The 19,073-nt window shown below is 44.4% G+C and overlaps 1 protein-coding gene and 1 non-coding gene across 3 annotated transcripts in view; both read right to left on the bottom strand.

The window, feature by feature from the left end:
• STK35 (serine/threonine kinase 35) overlaps positions 1 to 17,722 on the bottom strand; it is a 33,962-nt gene extending 16,240 nt beyond the window's left edge. For both annotated transcript variants that reach the window (XM_042463688.1, XM_042463689.1), the window contains exons 1-2: positions 16,929 to 17,722; positions 3,673 to 4,424 (exon numbers count right to left, since the gene is read on the bottom strand). In XM_042463688.1, coding sequence (XP_042319622.1) covers positions 3,712 to 4,424; positions 16,929 to 17,427 — 1,212 coding nt within the window. In that variant the 5' untranslated portion in view covers positions 17,428 to 17,722 and the 3' untranslated portion in view covers positions 3,673 to 3,711. The remainder of the gene's footprint in view (positions 1 to 3,672; positions 4,425 to 16,928) is intronic.
• On the bottom strand, positions 12,747 to 12,911 carry LOC121930170. Its single transcript, XR_006103840.1, has one exon. It is a non-coding gene; the product is annotated as a U1 spliceosomal RNA (small nuclear RNA).
• Positions 17,723 to 19,073: the final 1,351 nt, after the last annotated feature.

The following is a 19,073-nucleotide window of genomic DNA, read 5'->3' as shown; positions in this document are numbered from 1 at the left end:
ACCCTCAACACATTTCATTTTACTGCATTATAGCAGCATTGCCTTTTCACACAAGTTCTTTGGGAAAAGTCAGCAGTCCTTTTGAACTTTGTAGCCTTGGTAGCTCAAACTAAAACATGCAGTTATGTTAGCCAAAAGCTACAAAGGAGATCCAAAGTGATGTTTTACTTCTTGCATTTGAAGGATGCACCACATTTAGGGCCAAATGGAAAAACTGTTGCAGTATGTATCAGGACAGCGTAAGGTCCCAGGCCCAAGACTGGCACCTGCCAGAAAACCGGCTTACAGTTGAATGCAAACAGATCGGGGCTAAATGCTCTTTTTGCTTTCATATCAAATAGATGGTGATATGTACATTTTTCTTTATAAAAGCAAATATTAAACAGGGTTTTTGAGAAGGCAACAGGCAGCATTAGGTGATAACCCATATAACAATGTTATGCAAAGTCTTGCTGAACAGGGAAAAGAACAGCACATCACTTTTTATGTAACTTTTGGAATCCGTGCTGAAGGGCAGGACAACAGTTGCAGAAAATTTGGAAATGAAGCTGCCAGGACACCTTTCAGATATATGCTCCCTACTACTGGAACAGGGAGACCAAGGGTTATGGATGCAAGATTTAGTTTTTAACAGTTGGGCCCTATCACAAGCCTGCATAAATCATGACCAAATCACATGCAGTTCCCCAGCAATGTGGAGTGTGTCTGAGTCCTTGGTAACTTCCAGCCATGGATTCAATTTTATTGAGATGCAGGTGGGTTCTGGATTGTGGTCTGAAATTCTGTATAATCTAAGCAGGCCTCCCCTAAGAATAAAATATGCATCTTTCCATCTTCTCCACCCTTCAGATAATCCACATTCACATTACCATGTACCAAGAGTCATCATTCTTGCAAAATTTCTAACCCTACTCCCCCACATCTACTTGCATCCTGCAATATTGGCTTCCATAATTTTATTCTAGTAGAAAGGTTTGTTCGCCATAAACATTTATCCACTGCAGCAGCATTTTGGGAACACCTCTCAAAAAAAATAAAGGCTGTTTTCCATCATTTCAAGCCAAGTTTTCTGACTGCACATCCTTGGTAACGGACTGTATATAGCTTTGCAAATGATTGAAAAGTCTTCCTGTTCCTGAAATGTGTAGGTGTTTGGCTGGCAATGCCTGGAATGGATACAAGGTGTCCTTTGTCTCCATTTTAAATTTTAGGATGGTAGAGAAGACTGTGGGTCAAAAACACACTACAGAAATAATCCAATTTGAGACTACTTTAACTATCCTGACTCAATACTAGAGAATTCTGGGAACTGTAGTTTTGTGTGACATTTAGCCTTCTCTGTCAGAGAGCTGTGGTGTCATAATAAACTACAATTCCTGGGATTCCCTAGCACTGAGCCAAGGCAGTTAAAGCGATCTCAAACTGGATTATTTGTACAGTGTGTTTTGGACCTTAGTCAAATTCCCTGACTGAGACCAAATGACCATAGAATCATAGAGTTGGAAGAGATCACAAGGGCCATCCAGTCCAACCCCATTCTGCCATGCAGGAAATCTAAATCAAAGCATCCCTGACAGATGGCTATCCAGCCTCTGGTTAAAGACCTCTAAGGAAGGATACTCCACTACACTCTGAGGGAGTTTGTTCCATTATCAAACAGCCCTTACTGTCAGGAAGTTCCTCCTAATATTGAGGTGGTATCTCTTTTCCTGTAGCTTGCATCTATTGTTCCGGGTCCTAGTCTCTGGAGCAGCAGAAAACAAGCTTGCTCCCTCCTCAATCTGACACCCCTTCAAGTATTTAAACAGGGCTATCATATCACCTCTTAACCTTTTCTTCTCCAGGCTAAACATCCCCAGCTCCCTAAGTCGTTCCTCATAGGGCTTTATGGTTTCCAGATCCTTCACCATTTTGGTCGCCCTGCTTTGGACACACTCCAGTTTCTCAACATCCTTTTTGAATTGTGGTACCCAGAAATGGACACAATATTTCAGGTGGGGCCTGACCAGAGTAGAATAGAGTGGCACTATTACTCCCTCTGATCTAGACACTATACTTCTATTGATGCAGCCTAAAATCGCATTCGCCTTGTTAGCTGCCATATCGCATTGTTGACTGATATTCAATTTGTGGTCTACCTGGACTCCCAGATCCCTTTCACATGTACTTTCATTCAGCCAGGTGTCACCCATCCTATATCTGTTTACATTTCATTTTTCCACCCTAAGTGCAGTACCTTACATTTCTCTGTGTTGAAATTCATTTTGTTAGCTTTGGCCCAGCTTTCTAGTCTATTCAGGTCATTTTGAATTTTGATCCTGTCCTCTGGAGTATTAGCTACTCCTCCTAATTTGGTGTCATCTGCAAATTTGCTAAGTACACTCCCAATTCTGTCATCCAAATCATTATAAAGATGTTGAATAGCACTGGGCCCAGGACAGAGCCCTGTGGGACCCCAACGGTCACTTCTCTCCAGGATGACATTTTTGAGCATCCTTTGGGTTCAGCCAGTAAACCAATTACCAAATCCGTGTAACAGTTATGTTGTCTAGCCCACATTTCACTAGCTTGTTTGCAAGAATGTCATGGGAAACTTTGTCAAAGGCCTTACTGAAATCAAGATACACTACATCCACAGCATTCCCCTCATCTACCAAGCTCGTAATTTTATCAAAGAAAGAGATTAGATTTGTCTGGCATGACTTGTTTCTCTGAAACCCATGTTGACTTTTTGTGATTATGGCATTGCCTTCTAGATGTTCACAGACTCTCTGTTTAAGGATCTGCTCTAGAATCTTTCCAGGTATAGATGTCAGACTAACTGGACGATAATTGTTGGGATCCTCTTTTTGAAGATGGGGACAACATTTGCCCTGCTCCAGTCTGCTGGGACTTCAGAACAGGAGTGGGAATCATGCAATCCTCCAGATGATGTTGGACTGTAGGACCCAGCGATCCTGAATAGCAGTCAGTGGCAATCACCATCTTACATGACATATTCTGCTTTTTCTCTCTCTCACACACAGGCCTGTTACAGACTGCCAAAATAAAGCTGCTTCGGGTCTCTTTGGAAGTATGCTGTTTAAATGATGCATGGGTCCTACGAGTCCGGAGGTCGCGCCAAAGCCACACACCATTCCTAAGCACTGGAGTGCAGCTTTGGTGCAGCTTCCGGATTCTTAGGATGCATGCATCATTTAAACAGCATACCTCCAAAGAGACCCGAAGCAGCTTTATTTTGGCAGTCTGTAACAGGCCACAAGGAAGAAGTCTTCTAAAATGATGCCTGCTACTCTATTCTCATACTCTACTAGCTCATGCAGTGCTTACACAGTATCATAAAAAATGAGATGTGCTTTTAAAGTAATGGCCTGTTTCTTGGGCTCAGTAGAGTACATAAAGGGGAGCTGTGGGGTATGAAGTCCTCTCATGGGACCTGATGAAGTGTGCAACTGTTGGTTCTGTTTTACCTTTCTGAAGGACTTTTATTTAAAGGAAGAACTAGACAGGGTAGATGAAAAGCTCACAAAGGAAAACAACAACACATTGGAATGTGAGTACATAGATAGCCCCAAGCCGCTGACACTCAAAAGGGCTCCATCATTCCAATACATTTTTCAACCTACAGAAGCAGAAACAAAACAAAACAAAATAGGCCTTTATAAAACTTACCCCAGTTTTCAAAGCACACCAACACTGGGTGACCTGAGTTTAAGCAGCACAAGTAACCTGGTCCATCCTGGATTCAAGCTCAAAGGCATCGGGTCGGTCCTGTGGGTTAGCAGCCAACATGTCTTTCAAGAGCTGCTTGATCCCCTCAGACATGGAAGTCCTGCGTTTCTGGGGGATGTGCAACTCCATCTTTGGGTTTTCTAGCAGCGCCTCCCCAACGGGTACAATCTCAGTCCCCTGCTTGATGTAGGTCCCCAGCAACTCCTTCTTGGTCTCAGCATCAATAAATGTTATCCTCTCAATCATTGCCCAGATAATGATGCCCAGGGCAAAGATGTCTGCCTTGGCAGTGTAGTGCCCTTCCCAGACCTCAGGAGCCATGTAGAAGTCTGAGCCACAAGCAGATGACAGCCAATACTTGTTCACATTCACATTTTTGTTATCATTCCCCCCATCTTTGCCTCGAGCAGTCAAACCAGCACAGACCTTGCTGAGCCCAAAGTCTGCCACCTTGAGAATAGGTGCACCCGATTTCTCTGTGATCAGGATGTTGTCTGGCTTCAGGTCCCTGTGCACAATGTGGTTCTTGTGCAGAAAGGCGATGGCGCTTGTTAGCTGGAGCATAAAACTCTTGTTGGTGGCAGGGTCTGGTCTGCGAGAAAGAATGTACTGGTTCAGGTCTCCTCCTTCACAATACTCCATGACAAACCAGAGATAACAAGGTTCTTCAGCACAGCCCAGGATCCTCTCACCTTGCCAGAAGGGGAAAGAAAGGACAAGCAAATGAATTACTGCACAGGCAAGACTGGAAAGTTACTTAAGCTTAATTAATACCTGCAGGAATGGACAACTTAAGGGATATGTCTACCACTCTCTTTAAAGTCAATTACACACAAAAACTATACAATGTACTGGTCATTTTTTGAACAATGTGATGGGGTGGGGTGGGGGGGGGGTTAAGCAAACGGCTGGATATTAGAGGCTAAGAGTTGGGATTCATGCCAGAATATGATGCTATCTTGGGTACTGCCCTGGAAGCGAGGCATGATATAAAATTAAATTAGGCTGTTTGTTATTGTTGTATGCTTTCAAGTCATTTTCAACTTATGGCGTCCCTATCATGGAGTTAGCATGGCAAATTTTTTCAGAGAGAGTCTGCCATTGCCATCCTCTGAGGCTGAGAGAGAGTCACTTGCCCAAGGTCACCCAGTGGGTTTACACTAGCTCAGCTGGAATTTGAACCTTGTATCCAGAGTCAAAGTCCAACACTCAAACCACCACACCACACAGGCTCACCTGTACCCTATTCTTTCAGACACTTGGCAAACTTCAGAATGCTTTTTAGGGATGAATAGTATTAAATAATGAGAAGCAATTTTAATTCTGCACTCTATTTCAGTTCTACAAAAACTGCCCCTTTCTCATGCAAATATACCACTGATACCAGTTTTCTCCAATCTTGATTAGCAGTGATCTGTTAGGTGACAGCTTTCAATTGATGGGTTCAATCCACACAGAGGCATCACACAAGCAATGGTTGGGTGATGGTGTGCATTGCAGTGGATGAGAAGATGGCCATTCATTGGGAAAAGGCCTCTGGGAGCTATTTGACAGAAAAAGCATCAGTGTTAAATTGGCAGCCTGGAATCCAACATCATGTAGCCATCACCAGCATACCCTCCAGCAGCAGGATATTGCAGATGGGAATTTAATCAACTCAGATGAAAAGTAAGTTAGTGCTCATCAGCTGCTTTTGTTCTGTTGTAGAAATTGCAAGGAGTCTGACTATAAGGAAGAAAACCACCAACAAAAGGAAAGGAGAGAAAACATGTTTTTCCATCCTGCAGATCTCTCCTCACTCTGAACTGAAACATCTGCAGACAAGGGTGGCAGGCCCAGTAAGATCTCATACACAAACATTACAGGAAAACTATCAAATATATCCTAAGTACCTACATAATAAGATAAAATATAAATATCAACATAGAATAGTGCTTCCAGTGGTGGGACATAGAGAACCTCCGCAGCATGTCTCATTGTTTAGGCAAGTGTATACAGGAAGAGATACTCCTTTAAGTATAAATTCCAAATATCAAACCGTGTTTTGCATTTTATGTAGGGGGAATTGTTTTACTTACCATTGTATTTAATGGGACTTAAGCAACCACAGATTTTGGTACCGACGGGGGTCCTGTATTTGCATATCACCCTGCTAGGAGCAGGCTCTTTTGTGGTAAACCTGTACCACACATCTCCACATAGAGCTCAAGGCAAGCCAGTCACAACAAAATGCAAAGTAAGTTAAATGACAGTTAAAACCTCACCCATTTTGAATTTAGGTAAAAAGCCCCCTTGCGATGATTGCTTAAGGAGAAAAATAAGGAAGGCAAGTCCAGTTAGCAGCTTCTGTGCTTACACTGCAGCATGCCAGTGTCACTAATGCCAGAAAGGAATGCAGAGACAAACATGCATAATCCAATCTACTTCCATCAAACTGCAGGCTGTGTCTATTTTCTGTGACGTTGTAATGCAGCACTGGTACAATCATGCAATGGAGTAACAGTAATGATTGTACCAACTCCTTGCCAGGTTGTCCCAGTGGCTCAGTAGATGATAACCCTATGGAAAAAACAGGACATGCAAAAATTGTGTAGGAACTCCTCAATTCTTGGCATGAGGTAAGCTGATTTTATAAGGCAGGGGAGAACTATATTGCTTGTGTTCTCTTTTCAGTTCTTTTGTATCTCAGACATATTTCTGTTCCACCTTGCAGCAAGTCTGAAGTTTTAAAGTTGACATTAGGGATGTGCACCAGACAAAAAGGAAGACCTTGCAATGAAAAGACAAGTATGACTGAACAGAGCATGAAACAAGAAGCTACCAAGTCTTCAGTAACCGCCTCTGTAGTAGATAGATAGTGAGGAATGCCAATTATTTGCATAAACAAGTCTGTCACCAAGACTATTACTATGGAAATTGAAAGTTATATCACAATTTGGCCATCCTGTCCTGTCAACAGAGATGGAGAAAACCTTTAAAAAGAAAAAAAATGACATCATAAAGGGTGTGTAGCTCAACAAAAATCCAGGATCAATAAGGCTTTAATTTCACTCAAGAAAAAGTGGGGAGGGGAAGATATTGTAAATTGCTGGGCAGTGTTGCCTCTAATCGCTGGAGGTGAACAAAAGAAAGAGGAAAGGCAGTGACAATATAGAAACTGAAAAGACAGTGGCTGCACTCAAACCATGGAGGTCTTTGGGGGTCAGTTAATGAAGCAACAAGGCATAAAGGCTCTCAGCTTTGCTCCATTAAATGCTCAATACCACCCGGTTAAGAAACAAGATTGCTTTCGTGTGGCCACCGCTCTTTCAGTCAGGTGCCATAAACTTCTGCTTGGTATGGCCAACCAACACATGAAGAATGCTTCAGGGAGGGGGTGATCCTTGCTTGACATGCTGAGGCCACTATGTTTTAAGATTATTACGGGAACATCCTGAAGATGTTCTCAGTAGATAAATACTGGCCTATCCAAGTACACTTGCAGAAAGGATTAAATAAATTTGCCATGGTTCACCCTCTTAGAAAGGTACATTTGTGAAAGTCTGTTCATTGCAGCAGATACTGCTGTAACAGCTTTTTTAAAAAAAGATAAACCAAGTTGGAACTGTAGTTAGGGAGCTCCCCCATTCCTCTAATGTCTTCTACCTCCTTCATCCCACTATCATTTCCGGTCAAACAGGATGTGCAGATTTCTAACTTACTACAGAAAGCCAACAAAGCTCCTGTTGCAGTCTTCATATAAAGAGACTACAGGTAAAGATTTGCTGCTGTGTACCTTCAAGTTACTCCCAGCTTACATAGACCGCAGGGTTTTCTTGGCAAGATTTTTTCAGAGGGAGGTTTGCCTTTTCCTACTGTGAAGCTGAGGATGTGGCTCAACCAAAGTTTCCATGGCTCAGTGTGGATTCAAACCCTGATCTCCATAACTATGGTCCAGTGCTTAAATCACTACACCATGCTCATTCTTATAAAGATACTTCCATCATACTATTAAAAAAAATTCCTAATGTCTGTCTCCAGCTAAGAGACATCAGCCCAAGCATTCCTGTAGCCCAGCAATTCCCAAACTTTGGTCCTCCAGGTGTTTTGGACTTCACCTCCCAGAAGCCCCTGCCACCTTGGCCAACTGAAGTCCAAAACACCTGAAGGACCAGAGTTTGGGAACCACTGCGATGCTCTGACTTTGGCTTTAGTTCACTAATGTGGATGAGCTAGCAAGGTATAGTGGTGTGTATACTGGATATAACTCTGTAGACCAGGATGTAGAGAGATCTTGTAGCACCTGTGAGTCCAACTTAAATGAAGAAGTTGGCAGCATGAGTTTTTGTAACTTCAATCTACTTCCTCAGATGCATTTAGTGTGCTCTAAATACATCTGAGGAAGTAGACTGAAGTCTACAAAAGCACATGCTGCCAACTTCTTTATTTCAGTTAATATCAAAGGTGCTACAAGATCTCTCTACATACTGATTCTACAGACTAACATGGCTATATCTTTGAATTCTACCTCCGTAGACCAGGGTTTGAATCCATGCTCTGCCACGGAAACACACTGAGTGACTGTGGGCAAGTCTCACTGTCTTAGCCTCAGAGGAAGGCAAAGGCAAACCCCCTCTGAACAAAACTTGCATGAAAACCCTGTATTTGGTTCACTTTAGGATTGGAAATGACTTGGAGGCACACAACAATACCACCAATGTGGAGTTTCACAAAGTTTTCAGTTGACTAGTATTCTCTCTGAGCTACTGTTGATCCATCCCATCTATGTAACCACAACTTCAGAACTGCAAATGCAAAAATGCAAGAGTTAAAAGATTTTGGCAAGATATACTAGAGAGATTTCCTTATCTTTAAGATTGGTTTTTCCATTAAGTTTGTGGGGTTTATTTACAGAAAAAGTAGGTAGATGAAAAAAGGCAATGGTTAATCCTGTGTTAAATGTACTTGAATCAAGCTAAAAAGCAATCTTTTTTATTTTACTGCAAAAATTATGACTGCCCATGAATTCCTTTTTCTTGAAGCTTCTCCTGAAATGGCCCAACATTTTGCTTAAGGGCACTAGTTACTCAGCTAGTTTTCTCAGTGAAACCAGTATGCATACAGCTAGATTATTTTACTCTTGTTTCCTTCTGCTTAACAGCCCTGCAATGCTCCAATGAACTAGCTATAGAGGAATGTCCAATGCATGCTTTGTTATTTGTTATTTAATTTTAAATTGGTTAGAAGGGGGCCCCATCCTTGTTTTCCTCTGTAAGAACTGCAATTAATGAGTGCCAGATCTAGCTTTAAAACCTGCTTGTTGGCTAACACAGATTTATTTTTTCATCCTGAAAAGCAGCCCTGTTGTTAGAAACTTTGCAACACACTTTGGGACCAGACAATTCAACTTTTCTCAACTTGACAGCATAACTAGATGGAGCAGAATGACAGCCAGTAGCAGGGAAAGATGAGGATCTGTTTAGACAATGTTACACAAAAATAAACATGACGCCACACACAAAGACAGCAAGCTTACTGTATGAGAAAGCTCACTTGAAGACAAGGGCAAATCTTTGCAAGTAAAACACAAGGTAGAGTTGCAATGCAGGCCTTTCATGGATGCTGTGGTCTTCTCTCCCAGCTGCTCATCTCATATTATAAATTTAATATTTTTGCAAATTTATTTACTTAAACAAGCTTACTTAAATTTACTTAAACAGCATCCCCCTTCCACGTTCGCTAGAAACAAAGGAAAACTAGGTCTGCTAGTATTATTGCATACAATGACCACCTTCTCTTTTCACACTTGAGTGACCCACCATGTTACAATGAAGAGCTAATAGAGAATGACTAGCAGCAACCGAAACAATCAAACCAGAAGTTCTGCCTATGTCCAGAAAATGAATGCCGCACATGTCTGTAGTGCCCGCCTGGGCGGTCTGTGAGCTCCTGCATGGCACGCAGCTGAACAGCATCTGCAGCATGCAGCCTGACACGTGAAGGAGGGGAGGTTGGCTTATCCATAATAAGCCAGCTCTGCAGAGTGACACTAGGGCCAATGAAGAGCACGCAGTTCGGCACAAGACCAGGCTGGGAAATGTTATGGCACTAGGACGGCGCACGTTGTGGTGGCACGTGGCACACCCTTTCTCCCACTCCCAATACAACAACATCACAAACATTGCCAGCAACGTTCTGGTGAAGAACTGCTGTGCAGAAGGGCCCAGATGCTGTTTGCTCTTCTGCTTTATTTGTAGCCCAACACTCAAACCACTACATCATGTTGGCTCTCTTATTTGGCATCCCCTCCCTTAAACTAATAGGTAAGCTTGTGCTCTTAATGTTTTAGACTTCACCTCCCATAATCACTAGGGTTGGCGTCACCCAGTGTGGTAGATCATGGTGTCACCTGTCCCCCCCATTGACCTCTTCCAATCCCACACCATACAGAACCTTTAGTGATGTTTTTTCTACTGTTACTCATTAATGATAATTCCTGCATATCACTCACTATGATGGTAATACTTGTGACATGAAAACAACTAGCAAAATCAAAATTATACCTTTAAATTATATTATCACACACAGCCTCAGTGCATTTACATGTACATAGTTTCATGTGGTTGAAGTGAAAATTTGGTAAAAGGTGATGTTTTGTAAAAATGTAAAAAAAATTTAAAAATTAATTTAAATATTTGTTTTAAAACCATCTGGAGCCTCTCCTTTCTCCTCCCACTGAGTCTCATCCCACTCACACCATCTCTTCAGCATTTTAAAGGAACACAGCTGATTTCTTCCAAAAAGCAGATGTTTGGGGAGCAACCGTTGTCACCTGGTGCGATCCGCACTCCCCTGGTGACGCCACTGCCCCTAATCTTTGGCCATGCTGGCTGGAATTTAGGAGAACTGCTTTTCTGTAGGACACTAGGTCAACTACCCTCATCAATTGGAAAAAATTCTGCCCCAGCAAAGTTAGGGGTTGCAGAGACTACTAAAAGCTTCAAACCTATATGTGGACAGAAGCTACATCTAACTTTAAGAAAACACGTGTTAAAATGTGTGTGTGTGGGGGGGGGGGCTGAAACCTATTTGAATTGGGAACTGCTTCTCTCAGAAAATTTACAACTTCTGGGCCAGAAAATGTGCAGTCTGGAAGAGCCAAGGGCCACAAGTTGAGGCTGAGTGGTGTGGAGGCAACCCAGCAGGGATAACAATACTGGGGAAAGAAAACAAGGCACTTCTGTTACCACCAAAGGAAATGAATTAGCACTGTTGGGAATAATGGTTGCAAGGGCCTAAGAACTGGTTCACAAACCTGGGCTTCAATGCATTGTTGGTCTGCAACTCTTAGAGGCTCTAATTATACTGCCCAGGCCTTCTATGAGTTGAAATCCAACAACACCTAGGGACCAATAGGTTAAATGAGTTCCTTATCCAAAAGACTTGTGGTTATCATCAAGCTTTGCCCTCAACACCATGGTGATCCTGTTGCATGTAAAGACAAGGATGGAAAAAATATACAGCAGTTGCTTATTCTCTTCTTTTAGACTGCAAATAACTAAAACTGCACAATGACAAATATTTGTGGACTATTAACTAGCAATAGCACTTACATTTCTATACTGCTTTATAGTGCTAAGCACTCTCTAAGCAGTTTACAGTGCAAAACCAAGATACAAGGGCTTCAACTTACAGACCTGACATCTCTAGCCATGTCTGAATTTTAAGTAAAACAACTTGCAAAGTTCTACAGAATAAACTTAATACATGAAAACTGTGCGCATGAACTCCTGTTAGGAGGATGTGCCTGTCTTCCTCCATTTAACTTTGAGCATACATCCATGATCTTAAACATCCAAAATATTGGTATGTGTTCATACAGGTGCTTAGCACTATGGCATCCCATTCAAGAGCAGGTACAGGTTCCCTATATGCCTGAAAGCATAGAAATTTTACAGGACCAGTATGTAAAAAGTGTGGTTTCGCAGGAATTTCATCTATAAGAAAAGCATCCATTAAAATTGCCCTCTCTCACATACACATCTCCATCAGTTTCCGCCTCAGGTCTGGTGCAGGGCAGTTTAGCAGGCCAACAGCGGGGGAATACCAACTTTTTTCCACCAATAAATATTGCACAGAGCCCGTCTACCACACCTTGCTTCTCATCCACTTCTTTTACATTAGTATATGCTGGAAAGAGTTTAGGGAATGTTTCCTAAACTGTTCAAGGGGGAAAGCACATCCTATGTAAGGGAATACAAATCACCTTTCCTTCCTCCATTCTGGAAACAAGGAACAGAACGTCTTCATGAGGAGCAGGAACAAAATATTTCATGTTTATTTTATTTATTTCCTGAATTTGCATCTCAGCTTTCTTGCCAGAACAGAATCCAAGACAGCCATATCCCACACTTTCCTATAAAATATTCAAGAGAATCCTCTCCTCCTAGGCTAGTCCTAGAGATGGTCACTTCAAAAACCTGGTAATGGATGACAGAGCGAGGAGCAACACCAACCTTTTCTACACACACACTCCCAATGTGCATTTCCAAGTTGTGGGATGGAAGTCCCATTTATGGTCCCAAAAGCTACCAGATAATATACTGTATGAGAAAGATAGTCTGCTTAAGAGTGCTGTGGAGACTCTCCCAGTGCTTAGGAGTTACCCTGACATACTTTTTTTGGCAAAAGATTAAAATGAGGTAATGACAGTTGGCTTTGAAAATTAGTATGAGATTACAAGTAGAATGTGGTTAAAAGTAGTTCACAGAGAGAGGTATGAACATTTGTTCTGCTCTGGTCAGGCCCCACCTGGAATATTGTGTCCAGTTCTGGACAGCACAATTGAAAAAGGATGTTGAGAAACTGGAGTTTGTCCAAAGGAAGGCGACCAAAATGGTGAAGGGTTTGGAAACCATGTCCTATGAGGAACGACTTAGGGAGCTGGGTATGTTTAGCCTGGAGAAGAGAAGATTAAGGGGCAATAGTCCTGTTTAAATACTTGAAGGGATGTCATTTTTTTTTTTTTTTTTTGGTAGGGGAAAGCGTGAACACAGTCTCCCACTACCACAAATTATGCAGCCAAGTTTCCCGCATTTGGGGAAATCGCAGGGGTCAGCACACCTGGAGTGCAATGGATAAGTCTCACCCTGGGAAAACCACCTTTATGATCATGGTGTCTCCCCTTGCCAGTTAAGTATTTAAGGGATGTCATATAGAGGAGGGAGCAAGCTTGTTTTCTGCTGCTCCAGAGAACAGAACCTGGAACAATGGATGCAAGCTGCAGGAAAAGAGATTCCACCTCAACATTTGGAGGGGTTCTAGTTGGCAGATTTTTATCCCAAGCAATCTTTTTAGGTGTATTATTTTATTTTCCTATGTTATATTTTATATTGATGCTGGTCTTTGACCATAATAAAGAATTTCATTTCATTAGGAGGAACTTTCTAACACTAAGGGCTGTTCGAGAGTGGAACACACTCCCTTGGAGATTGTGGTGGAGTCTCCTTCCTTACAGGCCTTTAAACAGGCTGGATGGCCATCTGTCGGGGATGCTTTGATTGAGAGTTCCTGCATGGCAGAATGGGGTTGGACTGGATGGCCCTTATGGTCTCTTCCAACTCTATAATTCTATATGCATTTAAAACAGCAGAAGAAACAGTCAGAAGTCTTTAAAAATCTTTGTATTTTTTGCTATTCTCTCTACAGATCTTTAGTTTTTCTTTTTTGGCTCCCTGCCCCCACCCAACTGCTATTTCTCCTCCTCCAGCACCTATTCTTGTTCTACTTTGAGTACTCTGATAAAAAACTATTAAGACTACAACTCACAGGAACCCCTGTTCTCCTCCCCTTGCCCTCAGCCAAGATTGCCATCCTGGCTGGCGATACAGGGAGGAGTAATAGTTTAAGTTTTTCCAAACCTTGGCTCAGTCATTAATCAGAATGGAAATTCCAGTCAAGAAATCAGAAGACGACTCGGACTTGGAAGGGCATCTATGAAGGAACTAGGCAAGATCTTGGAAGTAAAGAAGACATATAATTGAATATTAAAGTAAGGATTGCCCATGCCATTGCATTTCCTATTTCTATGTATGGTTGTGCAAGTTGGAGAGTGAAGAAAGCTGATAGGGAAAAAAATCAACTCATTTGGAAGGAAGTGCTGGAGAAGAGTTCTACAGATAGCACAGACTGCTAAAAAGAGAAATAAATGGATCATAGGGCAAAGCATGCCTGAACTCTCCCTAGAAGCCAAGATGACTAAAGTGAGGCTGTTGTGCTTTGGACATCTAGAAAAGCCAACACAGGTTGAGTCTCCTACTATATCTGGATTTGTGAAATACTCCAAAGTTGTCCACAAGGGTGGCTGAGATAGTGACACCTTTGCTTTCCGACTTTTAAGCGTACACAAACTTTATTTCGTGACCAAAAATACTAAAAATATTACATATACATTTACCTTCAGGGCATGTGTATAAGTTGTATATAAAAGACATATGAATTTCATGTTTAGACTTGGGTTTCACCTCCAAGATATCACATTGTTGTTGTTAAATGTCCTTAAGTCGACCCTGACTCATGGCGACCCTGTGGATGAGACATCTCCAAGCCCTCCTGTCCTCCACTGATCTGCTCAGGTCCTGTAAACTCATACTGTACCAGTACCCTCCCTAACTGAGTCTATCCATCTAGTGTGTGGTCTTTCTCTCTTCCTACTTCCCTCCTAATATTATTGTCTTTTCTAATGGGGTCTGTCTTCTCATGATGTGGCCAAAGTACAACACCCTCAATTTGATCATCTTGGCTTCCAGGCTTGAGCTGGTCAAGGAGCCATTTGTTGGTCTTTTTGGCTGTCCACTGTATCCTAAGCACTCTTCTCCAGCACCACATTTCAAATGAGTTGATTTTCTTTTTATCCGCTTTCTTCACTGTCCAGTGCTTGCATCTGTACATGACGATAGGGAATATGATGCTTTGGATGATCCTTAGTGTTCAGTTCTACATCTTTGCTTTTTATGATCTTGTCCAGTTTTTATAGCTGCTCTTCCCAATCATAGTCTTCCTCTAATTCCTCAAACACAGTCTCCATTTTGATCAATGTTTCATCCAAGAATTGGGGACATAATCATCAAATTTGCAGATTGACACCAAATTAGGAGGAATAGCTAATACTCCAGAGGACAGGATCAAATTTCAAAATGACCTGAACAGACTAGAAAGCTGGGCCACAGCTAACAAAATGAACTTCAATAGGGAGAAATGTAAGGTACTGCACTTAGGGCAGAAAACTGAAATGTACAGATATAGGATTATGGGAGACACCTGGCTGAACAAGAAACTTATATGTGTGAAGGGATCTAGGAGTCCCAGTAGACCACAAGTTGAACATGAGTCAACAGTGCGATGCGGCAGCTAAAAAGGCCAATGGGATTTTAGGCTGCATCAATAAAAGTATAGTGTCTAGATCGAGAGAAGTAAAAGTGCCACTGTATTCTGCTTTGATCAGGCCCCACCTAGAATATTGTGTCCCGTTCTAGGCACCAATTTAAAATGGACTTTGAGAAACTGGAGTGTGTCCAAAGGAAGGCAACTAAAATGGTGAAAGGTCTGGAAACCATGAAGCCCTATGAGGACTCAGGGAGCTGGGGATGTTTAGCCTGGAAAAAAAGAAGTTTAAGAGGTGATATGATAGCCCTGTTTAAATATTTGAAAGGATGTCATATTGAGGAAGGAGCAAGCTTGTTTTCTTCTGCTCCAGAGACTAGGACCCAATGGAGCAATAGATACAAGCTCCAGGAAAAGAGATTCCACCTCAACATTAGGAGGAACTTCCTGAGAGTAAGGGCTGTTCGACAGTGAAACACACTCCTTCCTCAGAGTGTAGTGGAGTCTCCTTCCTTAGAGGTCTTTCAGCAGAGGCTGGATGGCCATCTGTTGGGGATGCTTGATTGGGAGTTCCTGCATGGCAGAAGGTGGGAGGTTGGACTGGCTGAATCCTGAGATCTCTTCCAACTCTATGTTTTAATAGAAACAGTTTGAATGGAAAGAGAAGTCCAAAAATGGATGTCATAGGAAGTGCTTTGCTTGTGAGTTCCTGCATGGCAGAAGGGGGTTGGAGTGGATGGCTCCTGGAATCTGTGGTAACTCTATGATTCTATAGGTTTTAATGCTTTGGTCCCCAAACTGTGCTTGTGAAGACACACCCAACTAAAGGTGGTGGCAGATTTGGCTGTGCAACGCTGGTACCCTGGTGAGATCAAACTCTTCTACCCAAAAGTCTCTGAAGCTGAATGTAAAGTTCAAAAAGGGGGAAGTTTAATTTCAAGACCAAAAGTAAAGAGTTTTCTCCTGCCCAGCTCTAGATAAAAGATGCTTTACAGTTGGAGTTTCAGCAGTCTTCAGGATGTCGTCTCTCTGGGCTTGGTCTCCTCACTCAATGGAGCTGGTGCAGGGTCTTTCAGCTCCTGAATTCTTTGACTTGATGTAGATAGCTAATTACTGGTAACTGATTTGGCTAACTAATTACTGGTAACTAAAATGGCTAACTTGTTCTTGGTAACTAAATTGGGGAACTAGTTCCTGGTAACTGATTCGGCTAAGGTGTAAGAAATGCCCTTTCCGGCAGCCTGGGCCTGTTTGCCACCAAACGACAGCTCTCTGCCAGCTCACAGCAAAGACTGCTCCCAACTAAAGGCTTCCAGCTCCAGCAGAGCATGCTGGGAAAGGGCAAACCGAACCTGGGAAGCATGCAGGGGATGCTATAGCTCCTCCCACAACTAACACAATGAACATTTCCTACACTAGAACATACTATGACCTGAACCAACAGGAAAGGAAACGCAGGGGGAGATTCAGACAGTCCTGGCAGGACATCAGAGTGCTCTTTAAAGGCTTTTGGACTCCAGCTCCCAGAATCCCAGGCGAAGCTTCTGGGAGCCAGTGCAGGAGGAGTCTTCATGGAAAGAGGAGCCCAGAAGTGGATGCCAGAGGCAGGGCTTAGAGCGGGAGTTTCTGCCTGGAAGGCTCCTAGGCGGCCCAGACACACTCTCTCAGCCTCAGAGGCTGCCAACGGCAAACCCTCCCCCCCCCCGCCTTCTGGCCCCGTGGGGCTCATTCGATGACCCTGGATGTCCCTGGGGTGCCTGGGGCGGGAGTTCCTGCCTGGAAGGAAGGAAGGAAGGAAGGGGCGGCCCTGGAGGAGTCCCTGACTCTCGGCTTACCCTTGAGCGAGGTCTCGACCAGGCGGAGGTAGAGGGCGCTGCGCTTGTTGCCGTGGCTCATGCGCTGCCCGAGGCCGTCGCGCTGGAGGACGCACTCCTCGAAGCGGATCACGTTCGGGTGCCGCCTCCGGAGGCTGGTCAGGGCCCAGAACTCGGCCAGCGCCAGCTCCACGTTCTCCGGGGCGTCGCAACGGATCCGCTTGACGGCCAGCCGGGCCCCGCTGCGCCCGGACACCGCCTCGTAGACCACGCCGTAGGACCCGCGCCCGATCTCCGACACCAGGCGGTACCGCGGCGGCGGCGGCGAGGGCGCCGAGGGGGACGGGCCGCAGACGGCCTCCATGGCCGACGAGGAGGAGGAGGAAGGCGCAGAGGCAGGCGCTGGGATGACGGCGATGGCGGCGGCGGCGGCCCCCTTCGTCGGGACGCGTTCTCGCCTCAGGCGCCGCTCCGGTGGCCTTTGTGTCCCTCGGCGGCCGCCGTCGTTCTTCGTTTCCATGGCAACGCCGCGGCGCGGCCTAGTTGGTCGCGGCGGCGGCGGTGGGAGTAGCAGTGGTGTCGCCGCCGCCGTCGTCGTCGTGGCCGCGGCCGGGAGGGTCCCTTCTTCATCCCGCCCTCCGCCCCGCAGCTCCGGGACGGGGCTCTTCCGCACTCCCTCGCGGCGGTTCCTCTCTCCCCCCCCCTCTCTCTCTCCGGCCTCCGCCGACGGAACTACGGAAGAAGGAAGGAGACCGTGAAAGGGAGGGGAAGGTCGGAGGTTAGCAATAGAGAAGAGGGAAAAAAGCCCGCCTTGCCTGCCCCTTTAAAAACGGCGCGGCCAATCAGCGGCCCGGAATGAAAGGGGCGGGGCATGGGTCGTACCACTTGTGCGCATGCAGAGGGGGGCAAATATAAACCCAAACGTCCAAATTCGTGATATGAAGTCTTTCCCAAACTCAGCTTTGTTTTTTAAAAAGCCAATAAAAATAAACCCTGACGCTGGGACACAAGTGAGGGACACAAAGGGCTACGTTTTTCCCCCTTTTACGCGAACCCACCCCCCTATTCTTTCTTTTGGAACAGTCCGCTCCTTGGCGTGTAAACATTCATTCATAGCTGGGGCGGGAGAGTCCATTTTGAAGGCGGGGGGTGTTTGGTCAAAATGGGCGAATTCACTTATCTTTTTCTTTTTTCTTATCCTTTTAGGAATATTTATTTCCTCATTTAAAAAAAGGAAACAGCCATTTGCAAAGGGAAAAGGGCTCAAAGGTCACTCCACTCACCTGGTGCCTTGGGAAGCCTCTCCTCTGGACCCCCCTTTTCTTTGGAGATGGGGGAGTCCCACCCTGAGAAGGAGGACCACCAGCCAAGGATGCTCCTTTGAGTCTGTGAATGGATGCAGAGGAGGGTGCTCTCATGCAGAAGAGAGCCATTACATAAGCCTCTTATGCAATAGCCACTGGCCATCTCCAGGGAAGAAGGGGCAGGCAGCCAGGCCTCAGCAGCAGATGCCAAGCCGCACGCAGGAGAGACATGTGCTCCTTGCTCTCCCTGGAAAGGATGCTTAAAGAGGGATGACAGTGGCCATGAGCGCATTTGTTTACACCCAGCTTCTCACTCTTAAAACAAAAAATGGGGCTCGGCAGTTGAAAAGAACGATGCAATTAAAACAATTAACAGCAAAAAACAATGACACGCACAAAGGCTGCTTCGCAATGGCTTTGTTCACCAACAACCGTCGCTGCTTCGTTTCCACACGCAAGGGGATTTTGAATTCGAATTGACATTCTCACACGCCGGTGGGATATGTCAGTAGTCTGATGCGGCAGCTAAAAAGGCCAATGCTATTTGAGGCTGCATCGACAGAGGTGTAGTGTCTAGATTGAGGGAAGTAATAGCGCCACTCTGTTCTGCTTTGGTCAGGCCTCACCTGGAAGACTGTCCAGTTCTGGGCACCGCAATCCATAGAATCATAGAATTGGAGGAGATCACAAGAACCATCCAGTCCAGCCCCATTCTGCCATGCAGGAATTCTCAGCCCAAGCGTCCCTGACAGATGGCCATCCAGCCTCTGTTTAAAGACCTCCAAAGAAGGAGAATCCACCATCTTCTGAGGGAGTGTGTTCCACTGTTGAACAGCCCTTACTCTCAGGAAGTTCTGCCTAA

This window comes from Sceloporus undulatus, chromosome 4, assembly GCF_019175285.1.
Source record: "Sceloporus undulatus isolate JIND9_A2432 ecotype Alabama chromosome 4, SceUnd_v1.1, whole genome shotgun sequence".
Taxonomy (NCBI): Eukaryota; Metazoa; Chordata; class Lepidosauria; order Squamata; family Phrynosomatidae; genus Sceloporus; species Sceloporus undulatus.
This window is presented reverse-complemented; position numbering and strand designations above follow the sequence as displayed.